This window comes from Molothrus aeneus, chromosome 6 (assembly GCF_037042795.1).
Source record: "Molothrus aeneus isolate 106 chromosome 6, BPBGC_Maene_1.0, whole genome shotgun sequence".
NCBI classification, from domain to species: domain Eukaryota; kingdom Metazoa; phylum Chordata; class Aves; order Passeriformes; family Icteridae; genus Molothrus; species Molothrus aeneus.
Window position 1 is genome coordinate 36,061,119 of NC_089651.1, and position 24,441 is coordinate 36,085,559.

At 36.9% G+C, this 24,441-nt stretch overlaps 1 protein-coding gene across 7 annotated transcripts in view; it reads left to right on the top strand.

Annotated features, from left to right (window-relative positions):
• NUBPL (NUBP iron-sulfur cluster assembly factor, mitochondrial) overlaps positions 1–24,441 on the top strand; it is a 79,318-nt gene that overhangs the window by 50,502 nt on the left and 4,375 nt on the right. For all 7 annotated transcript variants that reach the window (XM_066552701.1, XM_066552707.1, XM_066552702.1 and 4 more), the window contains 3 exons: positions 7,980–8,065; positions 13,550–13,670; positions 17,622–17,704. In XM_066552701.1, coding sequence (XP_066408798.1) covers positions 7,980–8,065; positions 13,550–13,670; positions 17,622–17,704 — 290 coding nt within the window. The remainder of the gene's footprint in view (positions 1–7,979; positions 8,066–13,549; positions 13,671–17,621; positions 17,705–24,441) is intronic.

Consider the following 24,441-nt stretch of genomic DNA (forward strand, 5'->3'; position numbering starts at 1 on the left):
CCTTCAGAGTGGGAGGGCTGTGTGGGAAGCAGCAAGAGCATCTCTGTTCAAGAGGCAGTCTCACAGCCCTGCACAAGCACTTGTGCCTCGTGGAGAAGCTGCATTGTGGGGGCTGACCATTAAATTAGGCTGTCTGCTGCCCTCTCCTTGTTAACGTTTCAGTGAAGTCAGTGTTAGTGAAGTGTGACAGCTTGACAGCTCTAGAGACTGATCCTGTCTCAGCTGGCAGAACCAGCTCCAGGTCAATGCTGGAATTGTTCCATTTGCTAAAGGTTTGTCATATCACCCATTTCTTTGGCTCTTGAGGTGCCATAGCAGTGAAAACCATTAGAAGTGTACAGCTGCCCAGTGGGAAGCTGACTGAGACTAACAAATAATTTCACATCTTGCTGAACAATCTTTTAATAATTGCAGTAATGGGTATTCAACTGACTGTTTGTAAAAGAGACAGAAAGGTAGAAGGCTTTAGGTTTCATTTCAGTGCTCTTAATTTTCCCTCCTTCTGAAAGTAATTTTTTTCCCTGTACAAAGCATATGTTATAATCATTGTGATAATAACCCCTGAAAAGGTTGTTAATAGGAATAGAAAGACAATTAGTCAAGATAAGCAAAGGGAAAGCAATGTAAATACTATTTCGTTTCTCAAGTTCTATAAAAGCAGAAGCATTGTCATTGCTAGTCATACAGGAAATTACTTCTGTCACCTCTCATATTTAAAATCAACATAACACAGAGTTTGTACCATTTTTTAATTGCCTTATCCTAAAAATGGTGTAATTTTCCTGAATGTTTGCATCTTTCAGCAATATGTATGTCTTAATTATCTCCTGAATGCCTTTTTCAGGTAGAGCTGAAATATTTATTAAAGGAATTTTTATTACTTCAGATATGAATTTTCAAAGAATTCTAATTAATAGGATTTATTTTGGCAGCAGTGATTTAATAGATTGTTTTAAATAAAACCAAAAAGCATATTTTTGTCTCTACTGGTTAAACATTAAAAATCCTATTTCTATTCAATTTACATTGAATAGAAGAAAGTAAAGGGATGCCACCAACTTGAAGACATTTGGCATTTTTAAATTCTTTGTCATGTGACACACCATACTTGCAAATCAAATTATTTACTCATATTTGTGTCAGTGTCACACAGACCAGGGTGTAGTCTTGTGCACAACTACTTTATAACAGTGTGTGGGACTGAACAGAACCAGATCTTGGCTCAATATATAATAACATACAAGAACAGGGAGTTGCAGGTGATGAGTAGACTGTCTCTTCAGAAATGAACATTAAAAAAGTAAATGGAGAACTTAAAATCAGCTTTTAAAAAATACTGTTGATGTTTTATAAAGCTGTGCATGATTTGGCATGGAAAAGAATTGTGACTTGTATAAGGGTGACTTTTGAAGTTATGTGAAATTGAAAGCTGAGTAGGTATGGTGCTGTTCTCTTGTCTTTTCTAAAGAGAAAAGATCAAAAAAAGCCCAGTGCTGCTGTACAAATTGTGTGTAGCATACAGTTTAAGAAGTGTATCTGCATTCTGTCATTGCTCTTTGGATAAGTGTTTGTTTACCCCTTGTTGCACGTCTCTTACTTTGCTGCACACCACAGATGCAAGGCATCTGATCTTTCCTTTTGCTTTAACAGTAATATACAATGTATTGTATACATTGTTTCTGAGCTTGCTTTCTTCTTCTGTGGTGAAGGTACATAATTAGTTTCTGCAGTAAATTTTGGAAGCTGTTTTATGGGAGCCTCTTGGGTAATAGAAAATTTTACTTGATCTAATTCTGAATGGCAAATATTTTTAATATCAGATTTTGATGTAGATTTACTCTTCATTTCATGCTGTATTTTGATGTTTTAGATTGCTGTAGGAAAAGAAAGACAGGTGGGTTTAGGATAGATTGAAAAACAGAAAAAAACCCTGAGTTGCACCAGTGGGGATTTTCAAACAGTTCTTTGTATTTATCCAAATATAATTTGCATGTTGAAATAGTCTTCTTCTGTTGTCAAAATAAATGTAATTGACAAATGCAAATTATTGTCAGGGTTATCTTAGCTTTGGACACTCCTGGTGCTTCATTATGAACTGTCAGATTCAGTAGACTCTGTAAACTTAATTTAGAGGCCAAAATATAGTATGAGTTTACGCATTAATACCTCACAATCTTTCAATATAAATTTAAATTTCGTTCTTGGCTCGTGGAGTTTGATTTAACACACATTGCCTGTTGAAGCTGAATTGATAGTGTAATCAGTGCAAGTTCTTTAAATTTTATTGTTTCTGAAGAATAGTTTCCAGGTATTCAGGAAAAAATTGTGAAGAATAGAGGCTTTGCAAACTGAGCTTTCTGAGGTCTGGCAACAGTGGCTAAGTGTATGCTAAGTACTAGATCAACTGCAATTGCTTTGTTGGTTTTTAGACCAATTATTCTGAATAGGAGGAGTAAACTAGCCTAGTGTTCAGCTGACAATTGCTAAAGGTGAGAGAAATCCATATGAATAATGGTACTGTATTTTCTCCTCTAGCTATTTCTTCTGAAAAAATAAATGTTCAAATCTGCTTCTTACCATCCCCACCTCCAGGGAAAAAAAAGTAAACAACAGAATGGTTTGGGGAGCTGATTTTGAAGTAATCTCACTGTTGTCTTTTTCTGCAGTAGAATCACTCTTTGACCCAGTTCTCCTCTTTGGATTGGGACCTCTCATTTAAAGAAAAAAATCATATTCATTTATCAGAGAGACTATTTGGACTTTGCTCTTGCTTAGTACAATTCTCATAATAATCTAGATGTGATTGGCAAATGCTCTTGAAAGCAGGAGGTGGAATGGAGTTGAGCAGAAAAATGCTAATTCAGATAGCCAAGAAAGAGTGCAAAGTGGCAGTGTCTGTGAGGAATTAGCTTTTTGTTTCAGGCCTGTACTTTGCAGATAGTGCTTGTTCACAGATGTTATTATGAATATTTTCAATGTTTTCACTAAGTAAAACTTCATTGTAAATTGCGTTAGTGTGACATGTTTGCCATGACGAAAACCAAACATTTTACCACAGTGAGAGTTGTCCTTCCACACCTTTCCCCATGTGATCTGGCGTGAAATGGATGATATAATACTTACTGATCAGTATAGATGAGGGCAGTTTAGCTTTAGGATGACAGCTTTATGCAGCTGACAGTTCCAGTGACCAGGAGGAAGAATATTGGTGTAAGATTTCTGTTCTCTTGTCATGTGGGCAAGTTGGTAGTGTCCTGATCTTTTATTACCTGCTTAGTTCTTGGGCAAAAGAGGATGTGTGGAAACATCCCCTGTCTGAGGAGCTGTTCAATGACTGCTCCAAGAAGAAGGTAGCAAGCAGGCTGGAGGTGTGATGCAGCCAGGATCTAGCCTTTGGGACAGTTCTGAGCTATATTACGAGGTTGAAGTGAGGATCCTGTAATGCAAAATCACACTTGTGGCTTTTTTAAGTTGCTGTTCGTAATAAGATGCCACACACAAAAGCTGAAGGAACTTCTTTATAAGGTTTATCCTAGAAGATGAACCATTTTCTAATGTTAGTTTATCTCTAATTGTTGCCAGTTGAAATTACAGCAAAGACAGAAGTCTTTGTTCTTGCAAGATTTTTTCTGCATCTTCAAGTGCAAAGATGTATCTGTAATTGCAGGCAAATTTAACAGAAGGTCAGAGGGGCTCTGAAGAGATCCACGGTAGAGAAGAGTCAGGTTAACCAGGCTATTTATGACTGGAAGACATTATCTAAAAGTTTGAATTTAATGCAGTGGAAAAGGTAGCAAAAGCTGCAAGAAGTGCGTGAGTGGTGTGATCAGATCAGGCCATCTACAGCTTTACTGAGGCCTGAATGTGGTTCCTTGCTAAGAGTGTTCAGTGGCTGTCAGGCAGCAGATACGATTATTCTGTGTCTTTATCCTCCAGAACTCTGCCAGTCTCTCTGGTCAGTTATACTTCACAGCTTTTGAGGTGGCACTGTTTGCTAAGAGGCTGATATAAGACATGGTCTAATAGTTTTGTGTGGTGGGATCCTTAATCTTGGATGAGAGACACGTAGCTTCATTCTGAAATCTATCTGTGAAGACACTGGAGGGGAAAAAGAATATATTAGGAGCATCCTTTTCATCCTAAGGGAGACCTTCTACACTGCAGCTGATGAGATGCTTTTTAGAGCTCCGTGTTTTTTGCTTGGGTACAAATTGACTATAGCTAAGGTTTGGTGACATTTCACCTTATGCTTTGTATAGGTGATATTTTCTATACCCAGAAATGATAGACTGTTTAAATGCTTGTAATTTGCTGAGCACCAGTCCACCAGAAGGCTACCAATGTGCTGTGTAGGCACATCTTTCTTTTACTGAGAATTAAGGATCTGGGGTTGAAACAGAAAGGGAAACACCAGTGTTACAGGGTATTGTTAGTTCTGTCTCTAATGTGTCCGAAGGATTAAAAATACAGTTAACATAATTTTTACTAACACAATCTCCTCTGGGGTGCTGAGTCCAGTTCTGGATCCCTCAGTACAAAAGAGTCATGGAGCTCCTGTAGGTAGACCAGCAAAGGGCAAAGACTAGGAGAAGGCAGCATATCACTTCTAAAGGTCCAGGGGCTGTTTAGCTTGGAGAAAATTAAGAGAACTGAGAAAACTATATCCATGTATATAGATATCTGATGGGAGAGTGTCAAGGATCTGGGCTCTTCTTGCTGGTACTGAGCAGTAGGAAGAGAGACAGTGGGCAGAAACTGATGTGCAGGAAATTCCACCTGAACATAAGTAGGAACTTCTTTAATGTGCAGGTGATTAAACCCTGGAACAGGCTGCCCAGAGAGCTTGTGGAGCCTCCATCACAGGAAGTAGTCAAAAGTCATCTGGACAGAATCCTTAGTAACATCGTCTAAAGCAGGGAGATTGGACTGGGTGATCTGCAGTGGTGCCTTCCAGCCTGACCTGTTCACAGATTCTGTGTGATTTGGTGAACATGCATCAGCTTTTTGTCAAAGGAAATACATAGAAATTTAAAAAAAAAAAATGGAATGCATGAGTAAGTAGATAAGTCAGTTAAACATAAATGTACTCTACTTAGATATCCTTAGTATACTCAAGGCACAGAAATTATTTTTCTGCATACAACTGCAAACACAGAATTTTTAGTATGTTCCGGTGTGCTATGTGATCAGTATTAAGGTTTCTGCAGCTTCTCTGTTCGATTTGTCAGCCTCAGTTTGTCTCATCCAGATACTTTTGTAAACATTGCACGTATTGCTTCAAGAGACATACTGTGTGCATGAATTCCATCGTATTTTGTTACTTTATTGATCAAAATAACTCTTTACTGCTTGAAAAGTAGTAAAGAGTTATTTTGATCAATAAATAATAAATTATTGATTTATTATTTATTGCCGTTAACTGTGTAGAGTCAAGATAGCAAGGAAAGTGTAGGCTGCGTCCTTTCTTGCTTATCATTTGAATAATTTTCTGAATTAAACGTATGCAAACTTATTCAGGGAGGGGAGCACTGTGAAAAGTCTCATTTGCCATATTTGGTTGCTCGTAAAGGAAATAATGTTGCAAATAATTTGAATTCTTGAACTTCAGGTTGGGTTTGTTGGACTAGCAGATGTACCAAAGAAAGAGAGAAGACACTTGTTTTATAGGGTGTTGGTGTAAGTTGGTACAAGCTGGCTGTGAATAAATTTTGCCTGTAACTAGCTCAGAGTAAAAAGGAAAATAGGAGAGAAACAACTATTACACCCTCAACAGCAGCTTCTTGATCATGTTGGCTTTCTTTCTATGGAAGAAGCCATGGAAATTGTCCACAAGCATAATTTTAATTAATGTATTTCAGGAGCCAGAGGTTTTTTTGTACAGACAGTTGGTGCTTGTGGCAGCCCAAACTGTGCCATTGGGTTGTTTTGGCATTTTTGATTTTTTTCCCTTTGGATGAGAATTTGTTAGTAAAATATATCTCTCTGTTAAGCTGCTTGTGGTTCTAGTGGGTGTTTTTGTTGTGCATAGTCTGTCCTTCATGCCATGACAATTATTAGATTCTTAGCACAATCAGTAATGAACCAGAAAATGTAGACTTCAGTCTTCTTGACTGCATATTAGGTTCTGTGAAGATTCATGGAATGCTGAGCCAGCATCTTCAGAGAAGAGTGTGAGTAAAAGTGTGTATACACGCAAGACACGTATTTCTAATTTTGCTTGGAAAGAAAGCAGTAATGAGCATTTTTTTCAAGTACTGAAAGATTTTTGTTTTATAAATATGCAAAAATCTCAAGGACACTGAGTCTCAATTATTTACTTGTGGCCTGTGCTTTTAGGGAAAGGTGCATTCATTTTGTGGAATTGACCCTACATTTCAGTGCTGCTTATAAAGTAACCCTGTGTTTGGTGAAATGAGGAGCTAAGGTGATTTCAGTGTAACTGAAAAGCTTGCACATTATTCTTTGTGATGCCATTGGACACAGGCTGGTTTGGGAATATCAGCAAATTATTTGGATGCCAGAGTTTGAGCAAATAGGGAAATTACATTTGCTTGGTGCATTACATGTGCCATTCAGTTTTTGGACTTGTGTATAATACTGTGTAAGACAGAGATTGGCAACTTTTCAGGAGTGAGGTGCCAGATTGTATTTTTCTTTCACAAATTAGAGGTTAAGAATGCTGGCTGAAAATATTCAAACACGCTGTCAGGTGGTGTTTGGAAGCGGCTGGCTTTCAGCAGGCAGGATCCCTCCTGGCAGCAGGAGGATGCTGTAGGGGCAGGGCTCCTGTCCCAGTGCTGCCAGAGCCACGAGTGCTCTCACAGTGCCAGGGCTTCTGGTGCTCTGGTCCCTGCCTGCGATGCCAGGATTGCATGCCTCTGAAATCTACCCACCTCTTCCTTTGCCTTGCACACAGGGGATTGGGAGCTGCTGGCCCAGTAGGATCTTGAGTTCTCCCAAGCATCTTGAATTCTCTGTTGTAATTGCTGTTAGTGTGTAGTTTGACATATATTTCTTGTGCATGGTTGGCATAATGTGACTCTACAGAAATCTTCTTGTATTAGAGACTTTTGACACTAGATGGTCAATGTGAAACCAAAGCTAATCAATTGACCAGTAATGCTCCCTTGTACATTACATTTTTATAAAATAGGGACAAGCGTGAACAGTTTTTTGTTGCAAATTTTGAGGAAATAACATTTGAAACCCCATAGCAATTGGAAAAAGATGCTCTTTGTGAAGTCATGTAGAATATTCTGATGTGTGTGGTGGTTTTTCATGCTGTATTAATCAAAAAGTAATAACAGTGTGGGATAGTAACCTGTAGGCTTACTTTACTTTAGAATGTAACTTAGACAAGGAGCTCTGGCTGTTTTGTGTGCTTAATAACTCTCAGGAGTACTAATTACCAGGTAACCTGGAGCCACGTTTGAAGTGAGCAACACTCTATTCAAACCTAGTGCAAGTGTGCATCAGTTGGCCTCTTCCTTTGTGGTATCACAAATGCACTGGTGTCTAGTGTGACATGGTTCAAGAAAGTGTAGGAGGTCTGGAAAACAACAGTCTGATTACAAGCACCTGCCTCCTGGTTTTAGAACAAGGCTTATTGTTAAATTAAAAACTTATAATTATGGCATGGGATTGTTACTGTGTAGATATTCCCAGAGTACCACCTCTGCAATCTGTCAGCATGTGGATGGTTGTATGATACTAGATAATTTTTCTCATTTAGAAAGTATAAATGGTTTCTACATAGAAAAAGTTATGATGAAAGTATCTAAAATACTTTTATCACTTCATATCATATCTTAGTTATTTGGATCATTGTATAATAAAAAAACCTGGCATAATTTTCTTCCTTAAAAGCATATAACTGTGTGACTACTGTGAATTTATTAGCATGTACTAAATATTTAAAATATTTAGCAGAATAATTAATAAAATCCATTTTAATGGGATTTCATGTTTTCTTTTCCCAGGAGCTGTGATTGTCTCCACTCCACAAGACGTGGCTTTATTGGATGCACACAAAGGAGCTGAAATGTTCAGAAAAGTCCATGTACCTGTGAGTCTCTACATGAAAAATACCAGTAGATTTTTCTTTTTCCAATATGTAAAAAAAATTCCATATGCAGCAGTAGGTGAACATTCAGAAATCACTTGAATTTAATAAATTCTTGTTAAAAGGCTTAGATTACATCTTATATCTGTGTCAGGAACTTGGTTATACAGAAAGGGGAGAATTTTCTTAGGCTGAAGCCAAAATAATAAATGATTTGTTTTAAATCTGTTTGTTTAATTGTATGGAATAGATCAGATTGCTGAACAGAATATCTTAGGAAGTAATGCATGCCTTTCAGTCATGCTATGTGTCCTCATTACGTGTCCTCTTCAGCACTGTCTCTGTTGGGGCTTCAGATTTCATGAAATGTAGAGAAATCATTTGTTGATTTTTTTTTAAGAAGCAAACTCAAATTTTGGTGGAGATATGCTTCTATCTAGTTACTTCGCCATTTGAAGGGCTCTGTAAGTATTGTGACAAGTAGAAGGCTGTCCCGTCATTGTTTTTCATGAGGTTTATAGTTTATATCTTAGCGTACTTGTTTGAGAAATGAGAAATCTAAGAATATCCACAATTAGGAGAAAATATTAAACAGGCTAACATCCTTGACTTGATATTTTCTCTGGGTGCTACAAGTTGCTAAGTAACTGAATGTAGTACTCTAGAATATATTTATGTAGAGATTAATTTTTAAATGGGCAGTTGATGAAAGAATATGATATGAAATGCTTCCTTATCATAAGCTGTAAGGAAAAAAAGAGGTTTTCTTGTTTACCTGTGTGAAGGTCACTTCTAGTCTTTCTTAAGAAAGGAAGTTTTTTTCATAGCTAGTGTTTTCATAATTAAAAAAAGTTGAAGTGAATGCTTTCCCTTTTTTAATTTACAGGATGGCTTAACAAAAGAAACACTTTGATGAATTCCTTATTACTATTATTTAAGCATATTTGCATCAAAATGAAAGCATTGTAACATTTATAATTTGCTGCCAGAAGGAAAACAAGAGGAATAACATACAGAACATTTTGTTTTGATTTTGTTTGGGTTTGCTGAAATGATGTAAAATGTTGGTTTTTTTTTTTCAATTTAAATTGTGTTCAAGTTAGTGCTTCACTGAATTTTCCTTTTGTTTTAATGAGAAATTACCAAGATTTCTTTCTAAAACTGTTTGGTTCAATGTCCTTTGAAGAGAATGGCATCCAAGAAAATCGTGTGTTCTAGGATGGGCTTGGCTAATACTGATTTGACTAGTGGAAGATAAGATATTAAGTATGATCTGTTTTGGTTCATTGGAATTATCAGATGTTGTCAAATCAAGTGAGAAGTCACAATAAAGCTGTTACACCACATGTTGTGTTTGAATGCACTTGAACCAGTTATCAGGCCTTGCCTTTTTCATTACCCTGCTTCATTTTATTCTCCCTGCTTCATTTTATTCTGCCCTGTATGTACACATATAAAAATATGTATAAAAATTGCTTGAGTTTTAGGCAGCTTTTGCCTATGTACTACATCTCTAAATGTCAACTAAATATGAGGATCTAAAGAAAGTGAAGTGACATAATTTTTCATGGACAACTTCAGACCTGAGGTGTATGTCAAAGAGCTGGAATCTGAAGGTCTGTGCTAAAATTACATATCCTGATTGCATAATTAACTGATCTTCAATCTTTCATCTTTCAGAAAGCGCTTGCAAAGAGCTGATTTTTCAAAGCAGCAGAGAGGCTATAGGTTGCTGAACTCTGAGTATGCTTTCCTTTATTTATTGAACTGTGGTCTCTCCCATGTACATACAGGCCTATATATATATATTCTACCTTCCCCTCACACCCACCATTATTAGTTATGGAAGGCTCAGATGACATGTGTAGTATTACCACAGTAAAGTCACAGTTTTTAATGTTGTTTATTGAAATTGAAGTAGAATGACTGAAGGAACTAATGAAAAGCTGACCAGGAGACTCAGCATTAAAACCAGGTTTATGGGGCAAAATTAATATTTTCCATCTTAGGACATAGTTGCTAAAAGAGGAGTGACATCTCTTGTGCAGTGGAGCACACCTACACTTAGAGTGAAGGAGGAATTTGCAAAGTGTTGCTGACTCCTATCACAAGTTTCAAGATTCTTGTCTGTTATGCGAGTTTGGCCAGTGTTTTCTTGCGTTCCTAAGGGTGACTCAAAGTGAATAATTTTGAGGATTTAGGAGAAAAACTGCCTATTTCCACTTGCTGAGGCTGAGTTCAGTTCATTATTGTTTATCTTATCAATCATATCCCTGAAAGAAAAGACAGGGTTTTAGTTAAATCTACAGTTTTCCTGGACATTTCCTTGAATTTGAAGGTTGTGCTGTGGATTTTGCAGGTTTCAAAAAAACTGCTTAGATAAACTCAGCTATGTTTTTCCTTCTGAGTTGTACTAAAATGGCTTATTTGCTATGTTCTTACTGGTGTTTCTGAAGCATCCAGAGTAACCAGCCACGATTATGGCTTCATGTTGGGAGCAGATATTAGAGACAGAAATTGCTCTTTACAGGATGAAAGGTAGGAAGACAGAAATATTGTGCATGTTCACTTGAAGCACTTCAATGCAAAGCGGCTGATTGACACAGGAAGTTGATGGCAGAGGAACTGTAACCCTGGTCACTTCAGTCCCCATCAGTCAGACCTCAGCACCAGCTGTCTGTCCTTAAATACAGTGAATGACTGCAGTGCTTTCTCAGGAATTGTCTCCTAATGTAAATACAGAGAACTTTCATTTCATCACTGTATTTTCTTTAACTTAGAAGGTTGTATATTTGGGTTTAAGCATGATTTATTGTGTAACCAAAAGGTTTGCTGAGCACAAGAAGTATGTAAACATTCAGAAACTGTGTGCAGATAACTCCTAATGAAAGGGTTCTTAATTTCCTGTTATTTCTTGCCAGATGCTTCTTTGCCATTTAAAATAACGATTAGACTAAATGGAATGCAGCTCCATGCTGCTGCCATAGGTTAGCTCCTGTATTGTGGTGGATAAAAGTTTTCATGTCATTGCTGAGCCAAATTTGCCAAGCTCAACAAGAACTAGAATAGAATTCACCCACACTTATGAAATAGTTTGTGTAGACAGTAACAGCTGCTTTGAAGCTATTACAAGTCTATTATTTGAGCAGGAAAATTAGGGTTATTACTGACTTCATTAACCAGACCTATTGCTTTGTAGATTTAAAAGCTCTGAAGGTCATAAGGAGCTCCCTTCTGTAAATATATATGCAGAAAAATGCATGGTAAAAAAACACTTCAGCAGTAAATTGTGTATTTGGAAATATTCCATATTATACTTAGTATTTTTAAGTGGCATCTTCATATTCCAGATGGATGAATTATATATTATTAAATATGCACTATTTATTGGCTGACAAACAGGACCAACACAGAAAAATTAAAGTTATTGTGTAATAATGAAATGTCATTTCCTTTTAGTAAGGTTTGTTTAAATGGAAATAAAAAAGGACAGTGTTTAAGGCCTCTAAAACTGGTATAGCATGAGTCCTGGCTGAAGGACTTCTTAGTTACTAGGTTATTAAAAAATGAACAAAACAGCTGTAATAATGCTTAACTATTCACAAAACAATAGTAGACTACATAAAATTTTCTTTGATAATAAATTTGCTGAATCATAAATGTTGTATGAGTACTTTGAAGAGAACAGAAAGTTCAAACCCCAAGATACCTGAAAATGAATTAAAGTATAAATTTCAAATTACTTCTTTTTTCCCATTTTCTTTTTTTGTACTTTCAAAAATGGCCTCCATGTATCCTGGTGAAAATAATATTTTTCTTTTGTCAAAAATATGTCTTTCAGTGTTCTTCAGTTTACCACGAGAGTAAAAACTCCATGACTTGATTTTAGGGGAGAGCAGGATGAATGCCTGCTTAGAGGTCATCCATAGAAGGCTGTGGCTGTACAGCTCCTTTTTTACTGTCCTGCACGTTATACCCATGGATATGCAGTATTTAATGTCTCTACTAATGTAAGAACTGGATGATAAAATGACCTGTAATAATGTGCCAGTAAATAGAATCTTGTTCCACTTGCTTCTCTGACAGTCCCTGGGAGAGAGTAGAAAAGGGGCAAAGTCAGTTTGAGGTGTTAAATTGGAAGTAGGTAATTTTTGTTTCAAGCATATTATTTCTTAAAATGTTCCTTGCTTTAAACCATCTGAGAGTTTTACATAAGTAAAGGAAGATGTATAAGAGGTGGTATAGAAAAGGTGTTATAGGCAAAACAGGTGACCACCTTTTGATAAATTTCAGTTTATAGCTAAGGAAACTTATTATGATATTGTAAGTAACATTTTTATTTTAAGTTCAGTGCCAGGAGTTGTACATTCACTTTTAATTAAATATATTTGTTGGTCGCACTGAACACTGCTGTTTCCTCCTAGATATGCTTCATTAGCATAGTGGATATATTTCTTCTCTAATAACTCTCTAATAAGAGACCACCTTGTTCAAGCACAAAACTAGAAGGTTCAGGAAAATGTAGAAGTACAAAATGCTACAAAGTAAATAGCAACATAAATTGTGTATTCTAAAATTCAGCTATAGTGTTAGTGACATATCTAGGTACTATACAAATCCGAAAGTAAAATGTTGTAACATTGCATCTCTTAAAGCAGATGTTCTGTTCCTTAGCAGGTGGATAAAAACTTCCACCCTGTGGCATTTGAACACTGTTTTCGTCACTTCTGAAAATTTTGATCTGACTCAATGTAGAGTTTTGTTTACTATGTGAATAGAATGAGATTATTAGTGTAATTTCACATTGTGAAGGAAGATTTTTTTGTGTGAATGACTTGGCAAATTTTTATTTGATGTATTTTATAAGGATGACGTTAAAAACCTGGCATCAATGGAAGGGTACCCAGGATGTGTGTATTAGATTTTTATGCTATGGTTTTTGCCATTTAGTTTCACATAATTATTTCTATTGTTTGATCTTTAAAATGTGTTTCTGCTCTGCAGAAGAATAACAAATCTGGTCTTTTTGAAAACATTTCCCTACCGGATAACTTCTAAAAATGCCTTAAAAGCACGTCTGATTGTGTACTTTCTTGTAATGGTATGTTTTTATTTTCTCTTTCCTGAAACTGCAAAGGACAAAACTGTAAAACGCAGCATGAAAATTCTTCCAGTATTCAGAGTTTGAAAATGAAATACTAGCAGGGAGAGTTCTTGGCAAGTTAGGTTTGTGCAAGTACTTTTTGTTACAAATAAGGCTGGTAGTCTTCAAGAGGTATAAATGTGAAGAAATTGAAATAATGCCAGATGATGAGGCCACTGAGATGACTAATAAGAGCTGATAATGATATTAATGGGTCTGATTCCTGTTTTAAATAACCACTCTGTGTTGGTTCTTAGTGGATAATCTATATTATCAAAGATTAACATGGAAATACCGGTGCTTCGTTTGAGCAATCTTTCCTTTCCTTTCCTTTCCTTTGACAGGTTTTAGGACTAGTTCAAAATATGAGTGTTTTCCAGTGTCCCAAATGTAAGCATGAGACGCATATTTTTGGAACTGATGGCGTAAAAGATCTGGCAAAAACTCTTGGACTGGATATTTTGGGTAAGAATATGGAAATGGTTTTATTTTTGAAGAAAAATCTAATGGTGTGCATGAAGTGCTAACTGAATGATGAAACTGCATAATCCTAGATGACTTTGGATTCAGACTGTTTTCAGATGTAATGGAAGTAATAAGCAGTATGCTCTGTTCCTTGTCAGTCTTGTAATGGTGATGTTGACTGCATATGAAAATTCTTGAATTGCATCTTAAATCTCTGTATTTACAAACAATCCAGAACATGAATTGTTTTGATATCAATGTGCTATATTACCTGAAATTCGTTATGTGCTTGACTGTACAGCAATTTTTGCAAATAACCAGGAATTCTATTTAGTCTTAGGACAGAGCTAAACTCTGTCTAGTAATATCAGTAAATGTTTTCTCATTTATTTTGTTTAAATTATTTTTGTTTAAATATTGACTCAGCAGAGGCTTTATAGCAGCCTTCTGGTGTGTAAATGGTTCTGAAAGCTGGAGACTTTTTACAAAGGCAGGCAATGATAGGGCAATGGAGAATTACTTTAAACTGAAGGAGGATAGATTTAGATTAGATATTAGATATAATATACTAGATATTAGAAATAAAAAATTCTTTACTGTGAGGGACTGGCACAGGTTGTCTAGAGTTAAGGGAGCTCCATTCCTGAGAACGTTCGAAGGCAGGTTGGATGGGGCTCTGAGATACCTGCTCTACTTGAAGTGTCCCTGTCTACAGAAGGGGGCTTGGAACTAAATGATTTTTAAGGTCCCTTCCAACTTAAATCATTCTATGATTAGCTATGATTAAGCTATCTGTCATGCCCGTAGGCTAAAATATACATGGATCTTTAAAATATACATTACTGATTAAAAAAGGCAAGGTTCAACCTGCGCTGTAAGTAAAGAATATAACACAGCGTAATTAAGTTGGTAAATGGGGTAATTGCATGTGCTAATGATGTGTTTCCATGTATCACTCTAATTATCTCAATGATTTTCCATAGCTAATTCATTAAGAAGAACCAGGAAGCTCACTTAGAAAGATCAACACAGAAACATCAAGGTCTGACATAGACTTGAGATAGCAAGGCAACACGTAATTAAAGACATGCTTTTGGGCTATCTTTTAGTTTTCTGAATATGTAATGAGTTGTGATCAGAGCCCAAGGGGACTTCTGCAGCCCTGGGTTATGTGGATGGATGCAAATGCTCTGCAAGCAGTTGAATCTAACGTGGATTTAGATACGCCGGCACAAATGATGTACCATGGCATTGGTCCCATAGGTGGTTTTTGTTATTTCCTAAGAGTGCAGAACTGATTGTGATTGGATTTAATTAGGAGTGATGTGAGAGATGTACAGATTTAGCAGGGGATAGATGAGATGTACAAAACAAAGCAGAGTGAAGTTTAACTTCTAACTGCCAATGCAAAACCAGACTAAGATTAAGAATAATGCCCCAAGGAATAAATTTTGAATTACAGTACTTGATCTGATTAGTATGCTCCTCCTTCCAGGGATGACCATTACATAATAATACCATATGGCATTGTAAGAATTACTGCTTACACATTTTACGGTAATCAATCCCAAATGGAAGTTCTATCTCAGTATTACTTGAATTCTGCCCAAAAACCTAGAGAACATATTTTTATATATATATTTGTAAAGTGCATATATTTAAAATTAGTAATTCTAAGTTTATTTTGCATATATTTTCTGACACCTGTGGCTGTTCTGTTTGTTTAGATAAGCATCTATCTAGTCCTTCTTGGAAACCCAACAAGATGTTTGTCACCCAACATTTGACAAATTCTCCAAGCTAATCCTTCAGTGCAGGATTGAAAAGTATCGTCCTTCCATTTGCTCAGAGTTGGCTGTCATTAGTATTACTGAGTACCTTATTTTTGTTTATGACAGAAGGCAATTAGCATTTGCCAGGAGTCTTTCAAGTAAAATCCGTTATTTCATATACTTACGAATGTCTTTTATTTTTACTGTTCTTTAAAGGAATATGTGATAAGGTTTGTGAGAGAGACTTTGTGCTGCTGATTTTTCTCTCCCTGTCTCTGAAATTTTTTTCCTGAAGTTTGAGAGCTGTAACTGTGACCAGAAAGCTATGCCATTGGTATGCGTGATACTGAGATAATAATTTCTGTATGTTCCATCCTGACCTTTGCAATTCCTGACTTTTTTAACACTATCTGGTTCCTGACCATCAGCAATGACTGCCAGATTTTTAAAATTCTTTGATTTTTCTTCCTACAATAAATTTAAATTATTCTTTCTTTGCAATCAGCAGTAGTTGTTAATATCAGAAAAACTTGTGATGTTAAGTTCCCATCACATTGGGTAGTGAAGAATAGTGCAAAAGTTTTATCTTCCTCAAACCCATACCACCCAAACAGCTATGCAGATGGTTTTGATGTCTTCTGCTTAAATTATAAATTTGCAATTTTTTAAAATAATAATGCATTTTTCTTTATCTTCTGACTGCACTTCTGTTCTTACAAGTCCTGAATGCTCCTGTAGTACCAGCACATGTTTGTAAGTCTGAGGAGGAAAAGAGAGAGGCTGCTATTATGTAATTATTGGAGATTATTATTAAGCTGATATTGAAGAAGTATTTTTTCATTAACAAAACATCCTTAGGAAAAAAGAGAAGATTAGTCTCAAAGTAAAATAAGAGTAGGAAGTGAATGTCAGGGAGATTTACAAATTACTGTTATTCAATTAAGAATGTTTATGGTTAGAAAACTTTCAAAGGACTCTCTGAATTTTTTAAAAAATGAATGCATGAACAGACTGTTATACCTAAATTTATTCATGACTGAAATAAGTAAGAAAAAAAAAATTGAAGGAAATGGACTGTCATTATCCTAAATAATAATAAGGCTGTTCAAAGATTCAGCACACTAATCATGGAGCCAGAGCTTTTGTGTTTACTATTTGTTTGTTTTTGTTTGTATTCCTACTTGCTTTGTGTTTAGGTTTTTTTATTTCTTAAACTTTGTCAATTTTCATACAGTTTTTTAAACTGTTTCATTTTCTGAATACATTGAATCTCAGTAATTTACAATGGCCTTGATTTGAGTTAAATCAGGTTGCTAAAATGTATGAATTAAACTTATATGATTTCTGATGTGTCAGGATTGAACTAAGGTAGGCTATTTTGTCTTCATCTATCCATAATGTAAAGTGTAGCTATGTCTTCCAGTTAAAGAAAGTTGGTCTTCAGTTCACCTCAAAATTATTTATGTAGCAGTAAACATAGGAATCTCCAAGTGTTTTGTAGTGGTGAAATCTGTGTTGCAGAAAGTATGTCTCAGAATGGAACAGGGCTGCTAATTGATTCTCCTTTAGAGCATTCCTTTCCTCTCTGGCAGTTCCCTGCTCATTATAAAAGCAGAATATAAAGAAGATTTCTGTTGGAAAGAAGAATGACTGAATAGCTGTCCACCTTTTAATTGGATCCAAGGTCTAATAAGGACAATAACAAATGCTATTATTTGGAAATTAAGTATTCAAAGAAGTCTTTGAATAGTGATTAAAATCTTAAAATGGCACTGAAAAGAACTTACAGTGAGGAGATAGGCTGAATAGTAAATTGCATGATGAACAGTTGCCTAACACTCAGGCAGTTTATTTCACATAAACAAAATATTTTGTATCTCAGGCTGTATTTTTCTGTGTTTGAGGCAAAAAGCCCTTCCTTCTCTAATAAATGACTAAAGCATGGTCCTTTCTATTCAGAGAATGAAAAATCCAAAATATGTTTGGCATTATTCATTATGGATGTAAGGAAAATATACCACAGCCAATTTTCATTTTAAATGCTAATTTTTGGAGCTAAAGCAATTCAAAGAGTATAGTGAATGGGAATTAGATTTCAAGTTGCTTTAGGGTTATTTTAAGTAAACATTTAAGAAATACTAGGTCTTCATATATGTGTGTCTTGGTATTTTTGATGCAGGAGACGTTCCACTGCACATCAATATACGGGAGACATGTGATTCAGGACAGCCTGTTGTGATCTCTCAGCCTCAAAGTGATGCTGTAAGTTTGGTGCACTGCACTTAGAACAACAGAGAGCTCTCCTCTAAAAGTGAATGGAGAGTGCTGCTTCTTATTGCTCTTTGGAAAGAAGTAGGTTTTTGAGTGAAGTAAGGAAATAAAGTAAAAGAAGGTAGTAGCAGTAAGTAACTCAGGCCCTTGATTTTTGAATGCTGGCCATCTGTTCTGCTTCTGTGGGTTTGGTTTTGTTTAATTAGGCTGAATCATTCAGAATAGAGAAGATTTGATCCAGGTCCTGGCACACTAAGAGGAAGTAGGTCAGTGTCAAGCCTCATGAGACCTTGCAGCTAATGTAGGTCCTCTAAAACTGTCAGTTAAGCCTTTGGTAGCTGAGCCTGGAAACTGTCAAAGGGTCTTACCCAAAGATGTTTGGAACAAAACTTCATATTGTCAGTACCTGGGTTGTTTTCATCAGGAAGTGGAGCAATTTGCACACAAGAGGAAATGGATTTTTTCAGTTTATTTACCATAACATTCTGTTGTCACTGGAAAATGCAAGTTGGTGAGGTGGTGGGAGTCAAATATGCAAATCTGTAAAGAAAAGTAGTTGCACATATAGAATTTCATTATTGCTGATGGAGTAAGATTTCCCTGTCTGCTATTTTCTTTCTCTGATAGAGTTTGTCTGCCAGGCTCTGTAGGGCAGGGTGCTGTACACAGTATATGGCATAATGCAGCCCCACTCTCCTCTGCTGCTTAGAAGTAAAGATATATAGTGAAAAAAATTATTAATACCGATAACAGATAGTAGAATCAATTCACAATAAGGTAGACTGTACCTATGGAGCATTTGAATGCTCGTAGCTTTTTCAATATCATGATTGAAATGTGTTTTTTCCTTCACAGTATTTTAGAAGAAAAAAAAAAAAGAGAACATTAACATTCTTAATCCAATGTTATTAACATACTGAACAGGATTGTGGAAGACCAGTGATAGTCTTAAAATTGTAGTTTTGTTCTGAAAGAGAAGTGGCGTGTTGACTTCTAATTAAATGCCGTGTTTTTGCTAGGTTTGGGCAAGGCCCATGCTGTGGAATAATGTAGTGATCTTGAGTCTAGGTCTATCTGAAAAGGAATCCCTGTAATCCATATGGTAGCTTCTTTCTGGGAAGTTTGATCAGCAATGTGAAGTTTTGAATGGATGTATGGCTTTGGTCAAAGCTGAAGTAAAACAGCTGGGAAGCTAAGGTGGAGGGCTCACAGTATCTGAAATCTGTAATAACCAAGAGTCTGTAGCCTGCTGGACTATTGAGCCAAGAATTCAGACATGTATGGGATAGCATTCTGAAAATAAAAAGGCAAGAAAGTCTGTTGTGTTGCCATCTGTTCCTCCTTTAACTATGTTCTTGATAACAAAAGGATGGGTTATAATCACCATTTGTGGCAATTAAGTTAAATATGCAGAGGAATAAAGATTGACAAATATGTGTGACTCTGGGGAAAACTCTTAATATCCTTCTCTGCCTTTGTGTCTGTGAGATAATAGTTCTCCTCAGAGAATATGTTTTAAAAATGTCACAAATCTCTGTAGAATGAAAAAGAACTTTCCTTCATCCCTGCTTTTCTTCTCATTTTAAAGATAGAAAAAATATCATTCTCTTATATTTTCAAAGAAATATTAAATTCTTAGCACATAACTGATGGTGGGAGAAGGCATATAAGGTCAGATTCTAATCTTTAATACATGACAGTCATCACCATGTTTCTCAAATAAACTGAAATTGTGGCTATTCATGCATTAACAACTTTTCGGATAGAGAACAATGTCTGCTGAATTTCTCTGCTCCTGTTGCTTAAATGTGCAGGGGATTTTCATACAAAATTCTATGCTGATTTTGTTAGAACACACTTACAAATCAAATACAGAATCATAGACCTGAAATAATACCTTGCAGATTCAAACAGTAGGGAATAGGGATGGTGATTGACTTCTTAGAAACCCAGCATGTTGTCACACCTTTTGAGCTCTTTCAAGCCTAGAATAAAATGGTTTCTAAAATATGTCAATTAATACATTTTTGCTTACACATCTGCCATGGGGTTCATCTTGCCTTGCAGATATGTAAAAGTATACCTCTGACTTTACACTAGAATTTCAAAATGTCTAAGCAAACTTGTCTAAATTTATTATTTTAAAGCTTAGATGTAGTTGGTGGAAAAGGGGTTTCCTCTTCACAAATGACAAGGAAATTACTAAGAACTAAAAAAGGAAATTACTTGTAGAATGGAACATGTGTGAACTTAGAAAGTTCTTCCTCAGGGAAGGCACAGAATACACAAGACTAATCTGCTTATGGAAAGTATTGACATTATAGCTAAAGGATAGGAGGGTTTGATGACTGGAGTTCTCTTTTGGTGAAGCTTGAGGCAGTCCCCTGGGAGAAATAACAGTGCTGCTAAAATTCTTTTGCTCTTGATATAACATTGTCTGTGATAGTGTTGCTGTCAGCTTAGTTGTTTAAATTGTGGCTTTTTTTGTGGCTTTTTCTTAATACTCTTCATTGATAAATTGAATATTGTTGTACTTGCATGATCAGCCTAACTCAGCAGCTGAGAGTGACCCAAGATCCTCTACAAGAAGCTTATAATTTCTTTAATCAACAGTAAAGGCTTACCTTCTGGAGTGAGACACTTGTAAAGATTAATTGAGCATTTTTCTCCTCCATCACACTGTGGAGGTGGATTAGCTGGCCCAGGCTCCATTTTGTTGCTCACTCAAACAGATGCAAGAGTCACTGGACAGCAAAAACATGTAAACAAAAATCAGGAATGCTGCTAAAATGGTAGAATTGGGGGAAAAAAGGCAGGGGAAAAGGTAGAATAGGGACAACTAATGAGGAATCACTGAAACCAGGTGAAATTGATCATGCTCAGATGTACTGGATCTTCCTATGGACCATGGGAAAGGAGCCAGCAGCAAAACAGGTGTTTAGAAAGGCATCCTGAAGCTTGCAGGTAAGCAGATTAGAGGCACAGCAAGAGATATAGAACATGATTAATTGCAGTGGAGTTATTCTTCCATCAAAGGAGCTGCCTAAGTGCCCAGTGAACTCTCCATCACACTGGGAGAACGATAAATAGAGGTTCCTGAGAGCTCTTCCTTCTGTGAGCATAGAGCCCAGAGACTTAGCTTGTGAGGAATTCCTGCTAGAAACTTTGGGTGTATCACAGCCTGCATGGCACAGTGGATTTATCAATACCTTGGCAGAACAGACAGGCTGTCTGTGATTGTTGACCACTAAACTCCCACCTGTCACCTCCCACCTCAAACAAGTACAGAATACATTTGTGTACCAGTATGTCCATTCACATCCTACATGTGAAGGATTTTGAGTCCAATAAATTGCACACTGATTTATAAGGGAAGACAAAAAGCCCAGTCAGGTGGAAAGCAGGGGCACAAGGTATCAGCATTCTAATGGAACAGAGCAAAATAAGTCTGGTTAATCATCCCTTTTCAATTAAATCAGAATGTTACAAACCTTGCTGTGGTGTCATCCAAACAGAAAGCTCAAATTTGTATTCAGAAACACTTTGTCTCTAGCATGCTTATGAAAGGGTGATATATAAGTAGGGTAAAAACATACAGCCTTTTAAAGATTGCAATAAGTAGTTGGAGAAAAATTTAAGTACTGGTAGCAAAAAGTCATAGAATGCTGTTTTGTGGTTTAGTTGTCATCAATAATTCCATTTAATGAGTAGTCAATGCGGGGTGTGATATTTTAAAATTAAAGCAAATCCTAAAGAAGGCTGCATGGTATGATTTATAATGTGCCTTTATCATCAAGGCTTCCTTTGAATCATCACAGTAGCATTTGGTACATGTAGGTTCAAATCCTTCATTCAGGGTGTAGACAGTACAATGCATCATCAGACCCGCATTTATGGTTCTGTCTGCTGAAGAAAAGGCTGAGTGTAGGATAGTCTGTTTGAAGGATGTTACTATACTGCATTTGATTTGCAGGGTTCTCTTTGGCCATGTTTTTTGGGCAGGATGTGTATTTAGATGTCCGTAAAGGCACCTTGGCTTAGCAGTATTACCCAGCTGGGGCTGTCCCTAAGAATGGTTTGGCTGTTACTACTGCTGATATATAGGATTAATAGGAAGTTTCCCATGAGCACTGAGGATTTTTCTTTGAGATTTTAGTTTCATAAATCCAGCTTATTTACTAGTCTCCTCCATTTCATGTTACAATGTATGGATTGACTTTTACTGTCTCAGTAAGTTTGCCTTTCTGACTTGAGACTTCACTGTAAATTTGGCAAGAGTTGCCAGTACATGCAAAGAAGAATCTTATGGTGGGGCTGCCCAGAGGAAGGACTGGTAGGGAGTGGGATAGTGTCTGGACCTCTTGTAGCAACCAAGAATTTCTCTGGGTGACATGAAGCTTGTACCTGAAGTAGACTCATTTAAAGCTGCATTTGTCATCATGTTTTTAGTGCCAACTGAGCTGACCACAGTAAAATACAGACATTGGAAGGTATCTCCAGTCATGCACTGAAGGCTGGAGTTGTGTCAAAGTAACAAAGCAATTTCCATGTTTCCAAATTAAATCTATTTAAAAATCTGATTGAACTGGCGAATGGAACATGATTGTGCAGAGAGTGCTAAGAACCAAAGTTATCAATGACAGGCTGGCTATGCTTATTTTCATGTGGATGGTAGCTAAGACTGGTATTTGTCCTTGTGATAGTCACTGTTGGATTAGTTGCTCATGGTGGCTAGTTTCCTTCAGCAATTAATAAAATTAATAAAATGTAAGCCCTAACAGGTCAGTTGAGCAGATTTAAATTCCTTTTCCTTCTTTACAGGTATATTAGGATCCACAGCATTTGATGTTCCAGACAGTCAGACTTGCACAGATTCTGTTTTGGATTGCTGGGCTGAATAAAGCAGCCTTAATAGTCTTGGGGTCTTGTAGTCAGAAATAGACATTAGAAACCATGTCAGTACTGGGATTTATATCCTTTTGTGTATGAGGCCTGTCACTGAGTGATGGAATCAGTGTGTGTTTCTGAGTTGCAGGTCTGAAGTTGTTTGTATGCAGTGGTTTGGATGAAGGAAAATGTGATATCAGCTCCTACCTGCTTTTACTTTGTTGATTATAAGTTGAGTTCTGTGTTTGTGTGACAGTTGCACCAGGTACTGGCAGGCACTGTAGTGAGCTGTTGGCAGGCTGAGATCTGCACTCCAGTGAAAGCAAGCCAGCAGGTCAGGCCACACCACTCCAGTCCATGACAACAGGGCAGAGTCAGCCATGACCTGTACAGTCTGCAGTAATCTTAGCAACAATGCATACTTCCCTCATGGGTAAGATTTTTAGGGAGAATGAAAGGCCATAACTGGAAAGGCTAATATTTCCTGCAGGGCTTAATTAGATGAGCCAGTAAATAGTCTTCCAGTTTAAATCTACCCATCATGTATTAGGCCATGATAATACAGATCTGCTACAGAGTGATGAATCAGGATGGTCTGATTATTTATGCTTAGTAGGACTTCTCACTCCATTTCCTGGTGAACAGGTTCTCTGTTTCCTGCTCCACCATCTATGCTATCATCAGTCACTTCATTATCAGCTGTGCCCTTGAGGTCTTAAGAACTGTGCCCTTCTGGCACTGTGCCACTGTTTGAGAGGTGAGCAGTCTCTCACGTGGCTATTTCTTAGCTTTTTTTTTTGACTCTGTGAGCATCACCTTCCACCTCTACCTCTGCCTGCCCTAGTGCTGCTCTCAGATCCCATTGAGGCAGTGTTCATAATAAACAAGTCTGGTCTGGGCTTAGGGCATTCTGTCTTCCTGTGTGCTTCTTCGTCCTCATGAAGTGGGAGGAATGATAACTGGTATGTAAATATAAAGTTGTCTGTCAGCAAAAAATTGGTTTTCAGAAAATCTATAAACCATTCATTTAGAGCTTTCAGATATGAAAGGAGTAACTGACCTGAGAAGTTTGCTTTTATCCTGTTAAAATGAGAAAGGTTATAGGTGATGAATAGGAACTAATCCTTTACTCTTTCTCTGCTGTTTTTCCACCTGGAAAGGAACTAGTAAACCCTTTCTGGTTTCATTTGCAGCCCAACTTCTTTTGCTTAGTAATGATGGATTAAACAGCTGAACTGAGCTGTGCTCTCTGTCTATGGATGGCACAATGAAAAGATCACGAGTAGGAAAAACTATTCAATATACATAGGGTTGTTTTTATGTAGTGCATATTCACAGTCACCAAGATTCCATTTAAACCTTTCAGGTATGTTGATTGATAGTCAGGTCCTCACTCATGGCTAAATCATTTGTTCAAAGACAGGAAACCCAGGCTCAAAACAGTTGATTTTTGCCAAAGCCAGGTGACTGGTAGAGTTCTGTAAGGGCACACGTGAGATACTGGTCTGTTCAACAGACAAAGTAGTGATCCAGGAAAACAAAAAAACCAAAGGTGAGCAGGCTAGACACTAGACAGTGTTTAGTAGTGCTGGAATGCTTGCTACAAAGAGCTGCATTGGGACCCTCCTGTTGCAAAGTGGTGATCAGCTGCTTGGCAAATGAGGGTCAGTGTACATTGGGGAAGTGTTGCTCAGACACTCATTAACAGCATTTTGTGGGAAAAGTATCTAAAATCTATTGGGCTGTTGGCATAAGGTAACATTTATACAAGCAGTTGAGTCTGCTTATCGTGAATTTGTAGTTCTGTGTACAATTTGGTCAACTCTCGAGCAGGCAAAAAG